We start from the raw sequence: 19803 nt of genomic DNA on the forward strand, positions 1-19803 counted from the left end.
GTAGGACTCTCAGAGCTGTGACTGGTTATGACTCTCAGTGCTGTGCCCTGGGTAGGACTGTCAGAGATGTGCCACCACCTTTGAGTTGCAGAACCATGCAGTGAAGAGGTGCAAGATGCCACCCAATCCCTGTACTGGTGCCTCATCTTCTGCCAAACACTGGCTCTATCTATGTCAGGCATTGGCTTCATCTTGGACACAGCCTCTATTAGGCAGAGGAGGCATCGCCAGCTTTGTGGGCCACATTGAATTACCTGGCTGGCCGGATTTGGCATGCTCTAAAGGATTTGGATATTTATTTGCTTTTGCACTTTAGTCTGTTTCCACTTATTCCCAAAAAAAATCCGATACATCTGCACCAGGGCTCACTTTTTGTGGGACACCATTCATTTTACCACATAGTAGATTTTTTTTTTTTAAACTTTTAAGTGCAGTTATACTGTGAAAAAATGCAAATCTGATACTGTTTTTTAGTGTTTCTTTTCTCTTGGGCAACAAAAATGACCTGATAACATGATTCTCCAGGTCAGTGTGATTACAGTGATACCAAACATATGTTATTGTAATTATAGGTGGTTAAAGGTCACGTGGTTTGTGCACTTTAAATGCCACTGTCAGAGATCGACAGCCATCATCTGTTGGGAATGATGCATGCTCAGTCGGGAAGGGGTTAATTGTGACCTTTTATACACATGGAAACGCCCACAATCCTTTGCAGGATTCTCTATAAACCACTAGAGGGTGCTGGCCTGCCTCTTATAAGGTGGAGCAGACACACCCTGGTGCAGGACAGTGCAGGTCAGTAACATTGTTGCAGAGGATAAACCATTGCTACATTGTTCCTAGCTGGCAAAACGCCCATACAATAAATTGGAGCATTACGCCCTGTTCACATGCACAGTTTTTGCTCTGTGGTCTGCAGCCAAAACCTGCTCTCTTAGCAGGAAAAATGACTTCAAAATGCCTATTTCTCAGCATTTTCACAGCATTTTTAAATGTTTTTGTGGCTTTTATTGGGTGCAGATCACATATGTAATGTCTACAGTATGTGTAATAAAATTTGTTTTATTTATCAAAAAATGCTAAGAAAAAAGCAGCTAAAGATACAGTTGTGGTGTCTGCAGCTTTTTTACTCTAATTGCTTTCTATGGGTGAAAAAAAAAGCTGCAAAACAGCTGAAAGAATTGACCTGCTGCTGACCTCAAACCCACAATCCAGGGGTGTGCGGGAGATTTTTTGAAAACTCAGTTTTTGCTGGTTGTGTAAGAAAACGCATCTAATTTACATGCAGCAGAAAAACTGTGCAAAAACGCAACGTGTGCACATAGCCCTAGGTGGCCAACCTAAGAAAAATAAGAGATTAGCAATCAGAGAAGTTTTGTCAGACTAGGAAAAGTCACAACCAGGGATAAAGGAAACCAATCTGCCGTACTTCTTCGCACTAGTGAGAAGACTGACCGGGGCATCGGTCACATTGCCGTCCGTCCGTTGCCGTCGTCTGGATAGGACAGAAGGCTGCTCAGCCATGGGGCATAGCTTCTGAGTGAAAGGGAGCAGAGGTGCAACACAAATGTACTAATCAGAAATAGTAATAAGAAAAACAATACACAGACAAACCTCTGTGCCCTGATGGTTGGGGGTCACCGCCACACAGATCAGCAATGGCTACAATATAGGACTACTGGTAATATTGGTGTAATTGGGAATACTCAGCAATACAGATCTACCGATGCGCCGCGATATTATACTGTTCACACGTTGCAGTCGCCCATCATGCATTACTACCAGTATTACTATATGAATGCCACAGTCCTCAATGATGGACATTGTGCTTATTTCCTCCTATTCATCTGATGGAAGAATTCCTTTAACAGTTACTGCTGCAGAAAGTGAGTGTAAACGCTGCCCTAATGGACGCCGGGGATGACGGAGCCGTCCTGTCTGCGGAGCAGAGCGCTCTGCTGGATCCCACGATGTGCAGCGCTGCTGGGGACACGCTTGCCTCGGACTCCTCAGGACTGGTAAGTCCTCTCCAGTATCTCACCTTCCAGTCCTGCAGTAGAGGGCTTTTTTACACTTCTTTTATTTATTTGTTTTTGTTTTGGAACTACAGAAAAACTATAATTGAGAGACTGACACCTGTTCTGTGCATTGAAGACACTCCCGGTTTTGGCATGCAAACACTGATGTGTGAATGAAGCCTTATAAACCTGGGCATATTTGGTTATAAACAGCAAAAAAAAACCTTGTAGTTAGATCCTGCAGTCATGGTTTCCTCAAGACAACGTTCACACATTCAGTATTTGGTGAGTATTTTACCTCAGAATTTGTAAGCCAAAGCCATGAGTGGGTGATAAATACAGAAGTGGTGACGGGTTTCTATTATACTTTCCTCTGATTGTTCCACTCCTGATTTTGGCTTACAAATACTGAGGTAAAAAACTCACAAAATACGGAAAGTGTGAACGTGGCCTAACCAGAAGGATGGCACAAGGCGAGGTTGGATGGAAGGATCACGGCAGGATCAGACTACACCTGGGGTTTGTTGGTATCTGTAACCATGGCGATACATAGCTCTGCTTCGGAGCTGTGGACACAAACTTGGTGTATTTTTATTTTCTATATTTCACTTTCACAGCTGATTTCAGTTTCCTTTTAAAGAACCAGTCATCCTGGTTTTCTGGTTCGCTGGGGGTCCTAGTGATACGACTGTATTTAGGGATATTTTATAATAGGGGGACTTAAGGCTGCAATCACACGTGCAGTTTTGGGAGTATTTTATTGAGTCAGGCAGGAGTCAATTAAAAAGGCTTTTGGGCTGATGTCTATGTGCGGCAGTGGGTAGTGACTGTCGGGGTACATGCCATGAGCTTAGTATGGATACATTTATTTACTTTTAACCAATTTTGAGAATTTTGTGTAACATGGGGGGAAAAAATTACTCTTGGCACCCATTTAGTTCTTGTGTTGCCTATTTTAATGATGAATGTGTTCACAAGAATATCCGCTGTATTGAATATGTTCACTTCTATAATTTTTTTTCTCTCTGTGTTTCTCAGAGCTCTCTCCGTGTTTCGCAAGCTTCACATCCACTGAAGGTGTATTTGCGAGTGCGACCTTTTTCAAAGGCAGAACTTAGTAACCATGAATCTCAGGTTGGCTTCATTTTTATTTATTATTAGCTCAGTTTATACCGGCTTTTTGCACCTTGACAGGTTTGATTGAGCCATTTTTTTTTTTAATTTTTTTTAGGAAATCCTAAGGCCAGGATCACACATGCGAGGAATACGGTCAAGTCTCGCATGTTAATATCTGGCACTGCTGCCGGCACTCGGATCGGAGCGTGTGGCCGCATAGCAATACATGGAGCCGCACGCTCTGCTCCTGAGTGCCGGCGGCAGTGCCGGGTATTAACATGCGAGATTCGGCCGTATTCCTCACATGTGTGATCCTGGCCTAAGGTTTCCAGTGTGAACACTCTAATGGGTCCCAGGTTGTCAGATTCAGCAGCTCCGCTTGATTGACGTAGATCTCGATGAGCTACAACACCGCACACAACACTTTGACAGGTGTTTGGTATAACAGGTTATAAATCTAATTCTGGACAAACCCTTCAACCAAGTCTAAAAGACCAAATGTAAAGTTCCGAATTTTCATGTGTACTATTGATTTATGTAATAAATTACAGTTGGGTCCATATATATTTGGACAGACACAACATTTTTCTAATTTTGGTTTTAGACATTACCACAATAAATTTTAAACAAAACAATTCAGATGCAGTTGAAGTTCAGACTTTCAGCTTTCATTTGAGGGTATCCACATTAAAATTGGATGAAGGGTTTAGGAGTTTCAGCTCCTTAACATGTGCCACCCTGTTTTTAAAGGGACCAAAAGTAATTTGACAATTGACTCCAAGGCTATTTCATGGACCGGTGTGGGCAATCCCTTCGTTATGTCATTCTCAATTAAGCAGATAAAAGGCCTGGAGTTGATTTGAGGTGTGGTGCTAGAGCATTTGGAAGGTTTTCCTGTGAAGGAAACATGCGGTCAAAGGAGCTCTACATGCAGGTGAAACAAGCCATCCTTAAGTTGCAAAAACAGAAAAAACCTATCCGAGAAATTGCAAGAACATTAGGAGTGGCAAAATCTACAGTTTGGTAGATCCTCAGAAAGAAAGAAAGCACTGGTGAACTCATCAATGCAAAAAGACCTGGGCGCCCACGGAAGACAACAGTGGTGGTTGATCGCAGAATAGTCTCCATGGTGAAGAGAAACCCCTTCACAACAGCCAACCAAGTGAACACCACTCTCCAGGAGGTAGGCGTATCAGTATCCAAATCTACCATAAAGAGAAGACTGCATGAAAGTAAATACAGAGAGTTCACTGCACGGTGCAAGCCACTCATAAGCATCACGAATAAAAAGGCTAGACTGGACTTTGCTAAAAAACATCTAAAAAAGCCAGCACAGTTCTGGAAGAACATTCTTTGGACACATGAAACCAAGATCAACCTCTACCAGAATGATGGGAAGAGAAAAGTATGGCGAAGGCGTGGTACAGCTCATGATCCAAAGCATACCACATCATCTGTAAAACACGGCAGAGGCAGTGTGATGGCTTAGGCATGCATGGCTGCCAGTGGCACTGGGTCACTAGTGTTTATTGATGATGTGACACAGGACAGAAGCAGCCGAATGAATTCTGAGGTATTCAGAGCCATACTGTGTGCTCAGATCCAGCTAAATGCAGCCAAACTGATTGGTTGTCGTTTCATACTACAGATGGACAATGACCCAAAACATAAAGCCAAAGCAACCCAGGAGTTTATTAAAGCAAAGAAGTGGAATATTCTTGAATGGCCAAGTCAGTCACCTGATCTCAACCCAATTGAGCATGAATTTCACTTGTTAAAGACTAAACTTCAGACCGAAAGGCCCACAAACAAACAGCAACTGAAAACCACTGCAGTGAAGGCCTGGCAGAGCATCAAAAAGGAGGAAGCACAGCGTCTGGTGATGTCCATGAGTTCTAAGACTTCAGGCAGTCATTGCCAACAAAGGGTTTTCAACCAAGTACTAGAAATGAACATTTTATTTACAATTATTTAATCTGTCCAATTACTTTTGGTCCCTTTAAAAACAGGGTGGCACATGTTAAGGAGCTGAAACTCCTAAACCCTACATCCAATTTTAATGTGGATACCCTCAAATGAAAGCTGAAAGTCTGAACTTCAACTGCATCTGAATTGCTTTGTTTAAAATTCATTGTGGTAATGTCTAGAACCAAAATTAGAAAAATGTTGTCTCTGTCCAAACATATATGGACCTAACTATAGATGGAGGTCCGATGTTATCGCATTGGGAGGGTGGTAATGTTACAATGGGGGCAGGCTTTGCAATGATGAGAATCTCCCCCCCCCCCCCCCCCCCCCCATGTGCTCACCCACCTATCCACTCTTTCCCCATGTGCTGATCTCCCATCTGTGCGCTCTTCTTTGACCTGTCTACCCCATGTGCTATCCCCCTTGTCTGCTGTCTTTCTCCTTCCTGTGCGATGTTCTCCCCTCATGTGCTGTCCCATTTTATCTGTCTCACCCCTGTGTCAGAACATACCACAGCTCCTGGGAAGGGGAGGAAGCAAAAGACAATACTGACATTACAGCAGGAGATCGCAGAGGATACATTTTGTGAGGTAAAATATTTTACCTCACAAAACGAATCCTCTGTGATCCCCTGCTGTAATGTCAGTATTGTCTTTTGCTTCCTCCCCTGCCGAAGAGATGTGGTATGCTCTGTACACGGTCTGACACAGACAATTTTTAAAATGAACTTTTGTTTGTTGGAAAAACTCTCTTTAAGGTGACCGGCTTCCTCTGCCTGTAGACACGTCGCACATCTGCTGCCGGGATCAGCCGAATGATTCACTGCACCTGCGCGGAATTCGCTTAGGCGCAGTGCGACGATGTTCCACTGGTGGTACCGCGCAAGAGGCTGAGGGTGTGAGGGAAGAGGGTGTGAGGGAAGAGGGTGTGAGGGAAGAGGGTGTGTGTGGGAGTGGTGCGACGGTGTTCCGCTGGTGGTACCACGCAATAGGTTAGTACCAGCAGCAGATTCCATATTAAGACACCCATCACTTGGATGTCGGTGAACCTTCTCCACTTGGAATTCTGGGATATGGTGACATCTGGACAGAACAGGAAATGAAAACCTTGCAAGGCAATTATATAAATAGAAAATAAAATTACAGTTACTCTTTTTAATGGTTACTCAATTCCAAACCAAAAGTCAGACCAGATCTGAACATTTGACTTAGGGACCTGTTACATTTAGCGATGCACCAGGGATCCCGACCACGATACGACCCGGTCAGGATCGCTGGTGCATCGCTAAATGGTCGCTAGTGAGCTGCCAAACAGGCAGATCTCAGCAGCGACGCAGCAGCGGTCATTACTTACCTGTCAGACACGACGATGATGACGTCCTGCGCCCGCGTCCACGCGTCTCTCTCCAGCGCCAGCAGGACGCCACCACCAAGAAATGGCCCAAGACGTTCTCGCGCGATTATCGATAACCAGCGGGGGAGCAGGTCGGAGGTAAGTATCACATGTAGCGATATCGCTAGCAATATCGCTGCTGCGTCACAAAATCGGTGACGCTTTAGCGATATTGCTAGCGATATCACTATGTGTAAAGCCCCCTTTAGAATCTAAGTATTGGTATTTGTGGTTTGGAATTGAATCTTTGCAGATCACTAAAGATTATCCATCGTTTTACATAAATGAACAGTACACATTAAAATTAGGAACTTTGTAATATACCTTATCAGAGAGATCTGCTTCTTTCTTTTCCTGGACTGGTCATTCACTTTCAACTCATGGCTAAAATTCTTATTCTGTGATGACAATGTTCCCATTACTGAGACAGGAGATGAGGAGGTGCTTTCGAAAGTCCATGGAGGGGAAGGAGAAGGAGCTAGAGGCAGACAGGCATTCTTATGCAAGGAGTTACCGTAGTTCTCCATGGAGCTTTGAGCACTAACTTTCTTCTCCGTCTCAGAAATGAAGACCGATGTTACCTGGGAATTGAAAATGTTGAGACTGAAACCAGAAGTAGAGAGAACCAAATTTCTCTAAAACATATTACATCCGTTTCTTATTTTCACATGTACTATTGATTGATAGAATATAACAAGGGTTACTCTTTAAAGGGAAAGACAGCAGCTAAAATTTCAGAGGGGAATCCAGCTGCAGGGTTTCTGTGGCATGTCATTGTGTTTTCTAGGATTGTGTGACTATTGAGAACGCTGAGGTTGTGACACTACATGCTCCTAAAGACTCCTCTACGATGAAAAACTGTGAGCGCGGCATTGGGCAGTCGGTGCACAAGTTTACATTCACAAGGGTATGTGGTACCACTGCTCTTACCAGATTACTGATGGATATGTGTCTACGTATGTACCTGCACAAATGTTCTTTATTTTGCAGATTTTCGGTGAGGACACTACACAGGCAGATTTTTTTGAAGGTACGATGAAGGACCTGGTGGTCTCTTTTGCCAATGGACAGAATGGACTTGTCTTCACTTATGGTGTCACGAATGCTGGGAAAACCTTTACAATACAAGGTATTTAATCTAGCGTGACCTCTTGGAGGAAAGAGTCGCACTGATACGGTCAGTGTTCATTACATTTTTTTTTTTATTTGGATGCAACTCTTTTTTTAATATATCTTTCTTTAAATAAAATTTAAAAAAAATGTATAGCGTGATTTTAATTCTGTTTGTCAAATTCTGCATGAAAATACACAAGCATCAGTGGGACATCTAATCCAGGCAGCAGCTATGTTACTCTTATACTTTATACCCAGGGTGTTTAAGTCTTTGTGGCTATTTCCATGGTTGGTGAGGGTCCTACTCCTCATATAGTGTGTGTACCTCGAGGCCTTCTTTACTAATTCACCTCTCCCGCTCTCGGACCACAACCTTCTTTCCTTCTCTGTCAAGAATTGTCTCCTCACCCGGGACACCCCCACTTACCACACTTATCGGAATACACGTACCATTAATACCCAACAGCTTAGGGACAATCTCCACACATCTTTAGCCCCCATCTCCACCCTCTCCTGTCCAGACATAGCATTGTCACACTTCAATAATACACTGAAGAATGCCCTAGATGAAGCAGCACCTTCTATACGCAGAAAGACCCGACACAGACAACGGCAGCCCTGGCACACAACGCAAACACGCTTTCTTCAGCGCTGCTCGAGGTGTGCAGAGCGGCAGTGGAGAAAATCTCTCTTAGCAGAAGACTTCATCCACTATAAGTTCATGCTCAAAACCTATAACTCTGCCCTTCATCTGGCCAAACAATCCTACTTCACCACCCTCATCACCTCACTATCCAACAACCCAAGACGACTTTTTGAAACCTTAAACTCCCTCCTGAAACCTAAAGTACAGGCCCCCATCACCAACCTCAGCGGTGAGGATCTGGCCACTTATTTCCTAGAAAAAATCAACCACATCCATCAGGATATCTCAGCCCTATCTCCTCAGTGCCTGGATCCCCTTCCCTGCCGCACCTCAAGCTCACTAGACATCTTTGAGCCTGTTTCAGAAGAAGAAGTTTCCAAGCTCCTCGCTTCTGCTCGGCCTACAACCTGCAACAGTGACCCTATTCCTTCACAGCTCCTGCAGTCTCTCTCACCAGTGGTCACCACTCACCTGACTAAAATATTTAACCTCTCTCTTTCTTCAGGTATATTTCCCTCCTCATTTAAACATGCCATCATAACCCCTTTACTTAAAAAGCCATCCCTGGACCAGAACTGCACTGCTAACTACAGACCTGTCTCTAACCTTCCCTTCATCTCTAAACTCCTGGAACGCCTGGTCCACTCCCGTCTAATCCGCTATCTCTCAGATAACTCTCTTCTCGACCCCTTACAATCTGGTTTCCGCTCTTTACACTCTACTGAAACTGCCCTCACTAAAGTCTCTAATGATTTAATAACAGCTAAATCGAAAGGTCATTGCTCCCTGCTGATTCTCCTGGATCTCTCTGCCGCATTTGACACTGTGGATCACCAGCTCCTCCTCACTATGCTCCGCTCTATAGGCCTCAAGGACACAGCCCTCTCCTGGTTCTCCTCCTACCTCTCTGACCGCTCCTTCACTGTATCTTTTTCCGGCTCCTCTTCCTCTTTTCGTCCCCTTACTATCGGGGTCCCGCAGGGCTCAGTCCTAGGCCCTCTCCTCTTCTCTTTATACACTGCCCCTATTGGACAAACAATCAGCAGATTTGGGTTCCAGTATCATCTCTATGCTGATGACACCCAATTATACACTTCTTCCCCTGACATCACCCCTACCCTAATTCAAAATACCAAGGATTGTCTGTCTGCTGTCTCTAGCATCATGTCCTCCCTCTATCTGAAACTAAATCTCTCTAAAACTGAACTTCTTGTGTTTCTCCCCTCTACTAACCTCACTCTACCTAACATCGAAATAACCCTGGAGGGTTCAACCATAACTCCCAAGCAGCATGCCCGCTGTCTTGGGGTCATATTCGACACTGAACTTTCCTTTACTCCGTACATCCGATCACTCAGTCGCTCTTGTCACCTGCATCTTAAAAACATCTCCAGAATCCGACCTTTTCTCACCTTTGAAACTGCTAAGACTCTTACTGTCGCTCTTATTCATTCTCGTCTGGACTACTGCAACTCTCTTCTGATCGGTCTCCCTCTTACCAAACTTTCTCCTCTCCAATCCATCTTGAATGCGGCAGCCAGGGTCATATTTCTGTCCAGCCGCTTCACCGATGCCTCCATCTTATGCCAGTCATTACACTGGCTACCTATTCGCTACAGGGTCCAGTATAAACTCATCTCTCTCACCCATAAAGCTCTCCACTGTTCTGCACCGCCTTATATCTCCTCTCTCATCTCTGTCTATCGCCCTACACGTGCCCTCCGTTCTACAAATGACCTAAGACTAACATCCCCCGTAATCCGAACCTCGCACCTCCGTCTCCAAGACTTCTCTCGTGCTGCTCCAGCTCTCTGGAATGCACTTCCCCAGACGATCAGACTGATACCTAGCCCTGACCTATTCAAGCGCGCTTTGAAAACCCATCTCTTCAAAGAAGCCTATCACATCAACTACTCAGCAAGCTAACTTTGCCCTGTTCCCTCCTTCCAAATATTATTCTGAATCTGCACCCTACTATTCATCTGTCTCCACACCCTTCATGCACATAACTGCACTTGATACTTGTCTATTGCACTTAAACACACGGGCTGATGACCGGATCATGCAGCTTTATATGAAAATCCCTATTATAATTGCCAGACCTGAATTAACAAGCATTTCTCACCTACTGTGTCCCCCCATTTCCTTGTAGATTGTAAGCTTGCGAGCAGGGACCTCACTCCTAATGTCATTGTTTGAATTGTCTTAACTTGTATTGAATTTATTGTCTGTACATGTCCCCGCTTAATTGTAAAGTGCTGCGGAATATGTTGGCGCTATATAAATAAAAATTATTATTATAAAAATTATTATTAATACGATCAATATCTACAACCTACCTATTTGTGTCTATATATGAATTACAATATGAATTTACTGTTTAAGGCTGCTGCTATACATACTGTATTCTGGATTATTAATGTCCCATTATTTGACCTACTTTGTCTTGCTCCACTATGATTGTATTTTGTTCAATAGTCTTTTTAAGAAATCTGGGGATTGTCTTTCTCTCCTGAGTTTGATTTAGGATTTTGTTTGATTTTATATGGTCGGCGTGTGGTCCCAATCACTTCTAATGTGGATCTAGTCAAATGAGGGCTTATTTTGGTGGGAGGTGTGAAAAAAACCTAGGCAGTTTTAGTCACAATACTCCAATTAAAAACTCTGGAATGCAATAGTTGGCATTAGGAACCTGCAAAATGTTAAAGGAGTAATGTTAAAGGAGTCTCCACTACCGGACAGCCCCAGCTAAATCAACTCCGTACCCTATAGAAAATGAAAGCGATGTACATATATTGACCTCGTGAAGTAGGGCTGTATCAGAGATGTTGATAGAAAAAGGAAAGTCCAGCTCAAGGAGTAAAATCCAGAATTTTCTTTTTCATTAAAATACAAGCATGGCTGCTATAGTCATCATTGCGGTTTTTATCCTGACATGGGATAGCCGCACAGAAAGTGCCCAGGAGGTTCTGTGCGCGTTTCGAGCGGTATACGCTCTTAGACTCAGAATAACCCCAAAGAGCTAACAGCAGAATATCAAGAAAGTGCACAGGTGCACTTAATTATTTAAAATAGACAGAGGAAAAAAAAACAACTTGAATGTAGCCAAAAAACACAAATATAAGTGAAGTATACATAACATTAAATTAATATATCACATCAACAATAAAACAAAAAAAAACTTTATATGAATATGATTAATAATAAAGCATAAACTCTTTCCTCAAATTCATACCCATAGTTGTTCGTGTATCCAGAAGGTAAATCCAAAATGCCTCTCTGTCTCTTAGTAATTTTTCTCTATTTCCACCTCTGGTTCTTTTTTTAATTTGTTCTATAGCATAAATTTTAATGAAAGAAAGATCCCTATTGTGAACAGACACAAAATGCCTCGATACATTGGATATATTGCGGGTTGAGGGCTGAACAATGTCATACAGGTGCTCCCGAATCCTATCATTTAACCCCTTTCCTACATTGGACGTACTATTCCGTCCATGTGACCTGGGACCTAAGTCCCAAGGACAGAATAGTACGTCTAATGCGATCAGCGGCGCTCACGGGTGGAGCGCAGCTGATCGTGGCCGGGTGTCAGCTGATTATCACAGCTGACACCCGGCACAATGTGTCAGGGGCGGTCACAGACCGCCCCGACACGTTAACCCCTGGCACACCGCGATCAAACCTGATCGTGGTGTACCGGGGATTAAAGGAAGCATCGGCAGGGAGGGGGCTCCCTCCGTGCTTCCCTGCGCCCCCCACAGCAGCGCGATGTGCAGCGCCGCTGCGGGGGTCGCCTTCCCTGCAGGTCCCCGGATCCAATATGGCGACGGGGACCTTTGGGGGCCTGCAGGGAGCTGGCTTCCTCACTGCCCGCAGAGCGCAGGCATGAGGAAGCCTGCAGCAGTGCCTGTGACAGATCGCTGATCTGTCACAGCGATCTGTGATGTGACAGATCAGCGATCTGTCACAGGACAGTGATGTCCCCCCATGGGACATTATGATAAAGTAAAAAAAAAGTGTAAAAATAAAAAACAAAAAAACAATGAAAGTACACATTTGGTATCGCCGCGTCCGTAATGACCCACCCTATAAAACTGTCCCATTAGTTAACCCCTTTAGCGAACCCCTTAAAAAAAAATAAAAATAAAAAACGAAGCAAAAAATAATGATTTATTATCATACCACAGAACAAAAAGTGCAATAACACACGATCAAAAAGACGCATATTAATATCCATGGTACCGCTGAAAACGTCATACTGTCCCGCAAAAAATGAACCATTCAGATGGAGACTACAGTCTTAGTGAGGATTGGCATAGAATAGGGACCTGGAAAACGTGAAATGCCTTAATGTGGCTTCCAGGTACACATAACTTGGTCATTTTATGCGCTAACCTTTCTCAATCTTTTATATTTCTAATGCAGTAATGCAATTCATTATTCATTTTTCATGTTTGCATGTTATGGCGCTACAGTGTGCTTCCTTTTTTGCTTGAAATGTATATGAGTTGGTGACTCTAGGTTAAGCACCTGTTCACACTATGCTTATGCTTGGATGTGACGGTCAGTTTTTGAAATTTATTTTAAATAATTATGTGCACCTGTGCACTTTCTTGATATTCTGCTGTGTTAGCTCTTTGAGGTTATTGTGAGTCTAAGAGCGTATACCACTCGAAACGCATACAGAACCTCCTGGGCACTTTCTGTGCGGCTATCCCATGTCAGGGTAAAAACCACAATGATGACTATAGCAGCCATGCTTGTATTTTAATGAAATAAATAAAGAAAATTCTGGATTTTACTCCTTGAGCTGGACTTTCCTTTTTCTATGAGTTGAACTAAATCCTTTTTTCTCCATCAGAGATGTTGACCCTGCTTTTCCCAGTGGTCGACATGACTGCTGCAGCCAATCCACACTATTTTTAAATTGTCATTTTGTATATTGTGTAATATTAAATCTTTTGGTATGAAGATGGATTGATCAGTCACAAAAAATTATTTCATTCCTTTAGGAACACCAAAAGATGGCGGTATTCTGCCCAGATCACTGGATGTGGTCTTTGATCATATGAAAGGGCGGCATTACGGAAAGATGAATCTCAAGCCTTATCTTGGTAATGATGTTATGATGCTGGATGCTGGTCAAGTAAGGCAAGAAGAAGCCATGAAAGCGTCTCTCTTTTCAAGTATAAAGGAGGTCCGTCTGTACTAGGAAACTTAAAGCTTAGGGATTGCCTTTTTACTGTCATGTCCACAAGGTGACAGTGGAGTTGCCTTGCATTTATCTTCCTATATGCAATACAGAATATTAGAACTTAGAACAGATCTATATTTTGGAGATGGAGCAGATAATATGCAAACACATTGGCTGTTTTGTCACTGATGCCTCTGAATTCTGTAGCAATTCAACACTTTATCTCCTTGTGACTCACTTTGCAGTGAAATATAATCCATAGTCGTTGCTAATAAAGCTTGGTTGTTTTGTTCCAGGATAGTATGAAAACTGTTCTAAATACTGGCAATCTGAGAAGTCTGGTGTATGAAGACCACTTACCCGATGATCAAGGTAGATCAGACTATTGGCTATGTTCTTACATATTGACCCATTTAGATTTTGTGAATCTTCCTCAATACTGCTGGAAATTTTCAGCTCTATCCGTTTAATCCTCTGACCTATTTCTAGGTGGTAATGACCAAAATCAGTTCTCCGCTTGGGTGTCCTTCTTTGAAATCTACAATGAGTATGTGTATGACCTATTGGACCAGTTCCCCACATCAAAGAACCAAAAGAGGGCAGCCTTGAAGATCTGTGATGACCAGTTAGGCACATCTTATGTGAAGGGTAATGCTCCACATCTGCTGTTTTATAGGGGGATTGAATATTTATGAATACAGATGAGCAAATTAACTTTGCTATAAATTTAACCTTTTTTGGCAAAATTGTATCCAGCTAGCTTACAATAAAATATCTAACTCTCCTTGGCCCTCTCCCTAACCAGTCTCCTGCTCTGTCCTATCCTCTGATTCTTTTTGGCTTTTTCATTGTTACTGGTTTTCCATAATCGCCATTGCTGACTAAGATCCATATGGTCTTGACTGTGGGGGACCTAATCAGCAGTAGCAAAGATCCAGAACAAGATGGCTGAAGAGGACTGATTGGAGGACAATGCGGAGAGCTGCAGTGGTGGCATGGGGAAGAGCCATCAAGAGTGTAATAGGGGGGGAATTTGGGAGATTTGCTCAACTCTATTTATGACCGAACGGTAGGATATTCCATAAATGTCTGATGGATGTGAGTCAACAAGTGCTCTCAGGAAGAACATACACTCCTTTCACTTGTCCATTGATCCCCGATGCTGCCAACTAAGTTGAAGTTATAGAATTTGTCATTAGTTTAGAAAGCCAACCTTTATTTATTTTCTTTTTTTTCCAGAAAGAAGTGCTTTGTTTTGGTTTATCAATGCATAGATATAAACAGTGTTAAGCGATTCACTTATAGATGGAAAATGTAGTTTACCTTTTTTTTTTAGATTTGAAGTGGTTTAATATCACGAGCACAGAGGAGGCATGTAAAATACTGCAAATCGGCAACAAGAATCGAAGTTTAGCATCAACCAAAATGAATCAGCAATCCAGTAGAAGGTAAGACACCGTCAAGACTCGTGGATTGTTTGGCTGGGCTCTTGCCTTTTCATTATGTTCTATACATTTGTTCAATAAAATCTCAGTTGCTGCGGACCTTCTTTTTCATGTTTTAGGCTGTTAATACACAGTATAGCCCCCTTCGAATAGAAGGTTGTATAGCACAGTACCTCAATATGTTGAGGTCACAGAGGTGAACACATCTGATATACAGTAATGTGAGCATGTGATAGGAAGAGGATATGGTTTTTTTTTTGTTTTTTTTTATACAATCAATACTTCTCTGTTTAAGTCATTACCCCCCACAACTACCACGATAATTTTACGTTATTCTGAGCAACCGTATTTCAGAAATTAAACACTTTAATTTACAATGTTCAAGTATTGTCTGCAATAAATGTAAATTGCCAAACTCATCGATATCAGGGCTTCGGACAATATAAGTCTATTGTGTATTTGCGGGATTTAGTCTTCGTTAATAGTTGGTTTGTTTCTCCACATAATTATACAAGGCTATGATTGGCACAGATTCAAATAGACCTGTGACTGCTCTTTTCTAATTCTCGCAGCTCACTGGGTAATAGCGTTATCTTTTTTTTCGTTTGTTTGTTATTTAAATTCATCGTACAGTTCAAAAGATATGGGCCTCTTTATGGAGTGCTAATTTTTGACGTTTATCAAGACAAGCACTGGTGGCAGAGCTGGCTGAGAAGACTGTACGCAGCATCATTCTGCCAACAGCCATCTAGAGTGTGTGGCCAGTTTAAGAATACTTTCAAGTTACAATATTTGGCTAAGCTGCACTTCATAAATCCCTCAGTTGAACCTGAATGAGATCACGAATATAACCTACAGTGGTTTGCAAAGGTATTCACACCCCTTGGCTTTTTACCCATTTTATTACATTATAACCTGTGTTTAAATATTTTTGTAATCTGATTTGTGTGTGATTCATCAGCACTAAATAGTCTAAGTTGCAGTGAAAAAAAGAAATGTAGGCATAAATTAAATTTATGGGATCAAATAACTAAAAATTGTCATGTGCATATGTATTTGTCCCTTTTGCTATGAAGCCTCTAAAAATTTCTGGAAAAGAGTGGGGGAAGAGTACCTCCAGCAATGAAATAAAAAGGGAAAGTACCGGTAATCTTTTTGTAAAAAAAAATTAAAAACTTTTATTCGGTACAATAGTACATTGAAAAAGACATGGATCCTGGTCACCACAACCTGGGAATAACGTTTTTCATTTTTTTTACAAAAAGATGACTTTCCTTTTTGATTTCATCATTGGAGTGTTCTCTTCCCCCATCCTTTTCCACTTGCTGACGGCCAAGACTAAAGGTCCCGTTACATTTAGCGATGCACCAGCGATCCCGACAACGATACGACCCGGTCAGGATCACTGGTGCATCGCTAAATAGTCGCTAGTAAGCTGCCAAACAGGCAGATCTCACCAGCAATGCAGCAGCGGTCGGCACTTACCTGTCACACGCAACGAGGGTAACGTCTTCCGCCTGTGTACATGGAGTCGCTCGTCGGCGCCAGCAGGAAGCCGACAACGAGAAATGGACCATCCCGTTCTCGCGCGATCAACGATATCCAGCGGGGAGCCGGGTCGGAGGTAAGTGTCACATGTAGCGAGATCGCTAGTGATCTCGCTGTTGCGTCACAAAATCGGTGACGCTTTAGCAACATCGCTAGCGATCTCGCTATGTGTGAAGGGGGCTTTAGACGGCTTTGGGCAATGTTACTAAGTGTCACATGTAGCGAGATCGCTAGCGATATCGCTGTTGCGTCACAAAATCGGTGACGCTTTAGCAACATCGCTAGCGATCTCGCTATGTGTGAAGGGGGCTTTAGACGGCTTTGGGCAATGTTACTTCCAACAAGGTGCTGCAACAGATAGGGAGCTGACATTTTTCCCCATTATTTTCCTTCTATTGTTTCCTAAAACTTCCTGATGGAAGCAATTATCTTTAGAAGTCACATGCTTAGTGGCAGGAAGTCCACCTGTGTGTAATCGAAGTGTCACATGGTCTGTCAGTATATACACACCTTTTCTGAAAGGCCACAGAAGCTGTAACACCATTAAGCAAGAGGCGCGTCAAACCAAATGGCACTATGAAGACCACAGAGATCTCCAAACAAGTCAGGCGCAAAGTTTTGTAGATGTACAAGTCAGAGTTGGGTTGCAAAGTAAAAAATATCCCAATCTCTAATGAGCACCATCAATTACCCATCCAGTATCATCAAATGTTGGTATCACAACATACATGGCAAGAGAGGGCTGGCCACCAAAACTCTCAACTTGAGCAAGGAGGGCATTAATCAGAGAGACCGCACATAGACCATTGGTAAACCCTAAAGGAGCTGCAGAGTTTCCAAGCAGAGACTAGAGTTTCTGTCAATACCACACTTCATGGAGGTGGCCTTTATAGAAGTAGGAGCAGAAAAAACCTTTACTTACACACAAAAATTGTAAAACTTGTTTTGAGTTTTCCAAGAAACATGTTGGAGACTCCCCAAATGTATGGCGGAAGGTGCTGTGGTCAGATGAGGCCAAAATTGAACTTATTGGCCACCAAGGTAAACGCTATGTCTGTCGCTAAATCAACACACTTTGTCACCTCAAGAACACCATCTCCACAGTGAAACATGGTGGTGGCAGCACTATGTTTTGGGAATGTTTTTCAGCAGCAAGGACAGGGAAAATGGTCAGTCGAGATGAAAATGGATGGTTCACAATACAGGGACATTGACCAAAACCTGTTTGTCTGTGATTTGGGACTGAGGTTCACCTTCCAACAAGGCAATGACCCAAAACTTACTGCTAAAGCAACACTCTATTGCTTTAGGGGTAACAGTGTAAATGTTTTGGTGAGGCCTAGTTAAAGCCCAGACCTTAATCCAAATGAGAATCTGTGGACAGACTTGAAGATTTCTTTCCTCTGGTGAACATCAATCCTAACTTGAAGGAGCTGTGGCTGGTTTACATCAAGGAATGGGTAAAAATCCCAGTAGCAAGATGTGGAAAGCGCATAGACACTTGTGCAAAGCGACTTGCAGCTGTAATTGACACAAACGAAGTACTGCCTTTAAGGGGGTAAACAGTTATGCGCATTGAAGCTTTCATTTATTTTGTCATATTTGTTGTTTGCTTCACAATAATAAGAAAACCATATGTTGTTCACAGTTGTAGGCATGTGCTTTACTTGAACTAATGTAAACCCTGAAAAAAAAAATAATCCAGGTTGTGAGGTAGCCAGACATGGAAAATGCTGGGGGTTTGAGGGTGTAAATACTTTCACAAACCACTGTGTATTTTCTGTAAAATTCCTACAAGATGGTTCTGGGAATATCTTGCAGAATTCGTTTTTAGTGGCAAATGAGCAAATTTAAAAATGTAATTCTCCAAAGTCGTGTGTATATTGCTTTGTGTTGGACTGTGATATGGACTAATATTTTTTATATATATCATTATTTTATTTTAGTCACAGTATTTTTACCATTCGACTTCTCAAATTAAGCCATGGTGATGACCCCAGTGTCCTCGGAGTGTCCGAGTAAGTGAAAACAGATGTTGTTTTTGGTGATGTAAAGGTTACTCCTTTTAAAATGGAGAGATTTATTACTACTCCACCATAGCATTTAGGCCAGCTTCAAGCGTCAGCGTTTCACTGTCCATGTATGGTTTTTGATTGACAGTATGGCCACAGGTCTCCTGAACAGAACTCAATATCGTTTAGGTATTTGAGGCTTTTGAGTTCTGGGCAGAAGATCCACAGCCGATCTGCGCATCACAATCCTCACTTGGTCAGTGTAACTTGCCTTGACGTGCTGACCTTAAGACATTTAGACGTCCATGATTTTTCTAGAACATAAAAACAGTGTACTGGACCACTTGGTCCAAAAAAAGCCCCCAAATGTGAACAGCTGCATTGTTTATAATGGGTACATGTCCTATTCATGAGACTCTTGGCTACAACGTGCACTTGCAGCACAGACATCTGAATGAGGCCAGCACAATGGACACATAAAGTGTCTTCTCTGCCCCTTTGCAGGATGTCTTTGTGTGACTTGGCTGGATCTGAGCGTTGTAATAAAACTCAAACTGTCGGTGACCGATTGAAAGAAGCTGGAAATATAAACAACTCTCTACTCATTCTTGGTAAATGCATCGCAGCCCTGAAGCATAGCCAGAACCCAAAGTACGTATGTGAACACATATAACCATACGGTGCTACAAGGGACATCTGCTTGGCAATTGGTTGTAGCGGTGTTATTCACCCATTATATATAGGTGTGTGTTCCTATTCTGCATTCTCTTTACCTCCAGGAAAGCGAGCTATGTCCCATTCAGGGAAAGTAAACTCACCAGATTGTTTCAGCCTTTTTTCTGTGGGAAGGGAAAAGCCTGTATGATTGTGAATATCAATCAGTGCGCTTCTACCTATGATGAGACGTTGCATGTCATGAAGTTTTCAGCTGTCGCTAAACAAGTAAGTGTACCAGAAAACTCATTAGGCATAAAGTTAAACAGAGACATAACCTTTCCTTTATTGAGTAGGCTGTAAATAAGTTTTCCAGGATGATTTTACATTTAGATTTTTTCCTATTGGACTAAGAACTAACAGACAGCTAGTTAACTACCTGCCTTTTCTGCCCGGTGCAGTCTGAGTGTTAATGGATTGCCCCTGCTGGCGATTCTGCTTCTTCACATCAACCGAGCAGCTCTTCTTCTTCCAGGCTGCTCTATCGATGGAGTGTGACTGCCAATGTCATGCTGATTAACTGCCGACTTTCCCGCACTTATGCAGTGGGGAGTTGGCTATTAACCTACATGACATCTGCATTTTTTTTGATCCCCATATCCTGAAAGTGCGATCTAATGATCACAATATA

At 42.6% G+C, this 19803-nt stretch overlaps 1 protein-coding gene across 1 annotated transcript in view; it reads left to right on the forward strand.

Annotated features, from left to right (window-relative positions):
* Nucleotides 1–724: 724 nt before the first annotated feature.
* LOC141097006 (kinesin-like protein KIF20A) overlaps nt 725–19803 on the forward strand; it is a 72140-nt gene continuing 53061 nt past the window's right edge. The window contains exons 1-12 of the mRNA XM_073583980.1: nt 725–798; nt 1875–2021; nt 3060–3155; nt 7285–7404; nt 7488–7626; nt 13272–13456; nt 13750–13825; nt 13943–14101; nt 14790–14901; nt 18393–18464; nt 18963–19109; nt 19238–19400. Coding sequence (XP_073440081.1) covers nt 1911–2021; nt 3060–3155; nt 7285–7404; nt 7488–7626; nt 13272–13456; nt 13750–13825; nt 13943–14101; nt 14790–14901; nt 18393–18464; nt 18963–19109; nt 19238–19400 — 1380 coding nt within the window. The 5' untranslated portion in view covers nt 725–798; nt 1875–1910. The remainder of the gene's footprint in view (nt 799–1874; nt 2022–3059; nt 3156–7284; nt 7405–7487; nt 7627–13271; nt 13457–13749; nt 13826–13942; nt 14102–14789; nt 14902–18392; nt 18465–18962; nt 19110–19237; nt 19401–19803) is intronic.

Source organism: Dendrobates tinctorius, unplaced genomic scaffold (assembly GCF_039654945.1).
Source record: "Dendrobates tinctorius isolate UK_male_01 unplaced genomic scaffold, ASM3965494v1 ptg000082l, whole genome shotgun sequence".
Taxonomy (NCBI): domain Eukaryota; kingdom Metazoa; phylum Chordata; class Amphibia; order Anura; family Dendrobatidae; genus Dendrobates; species Dendrobates tinctorius.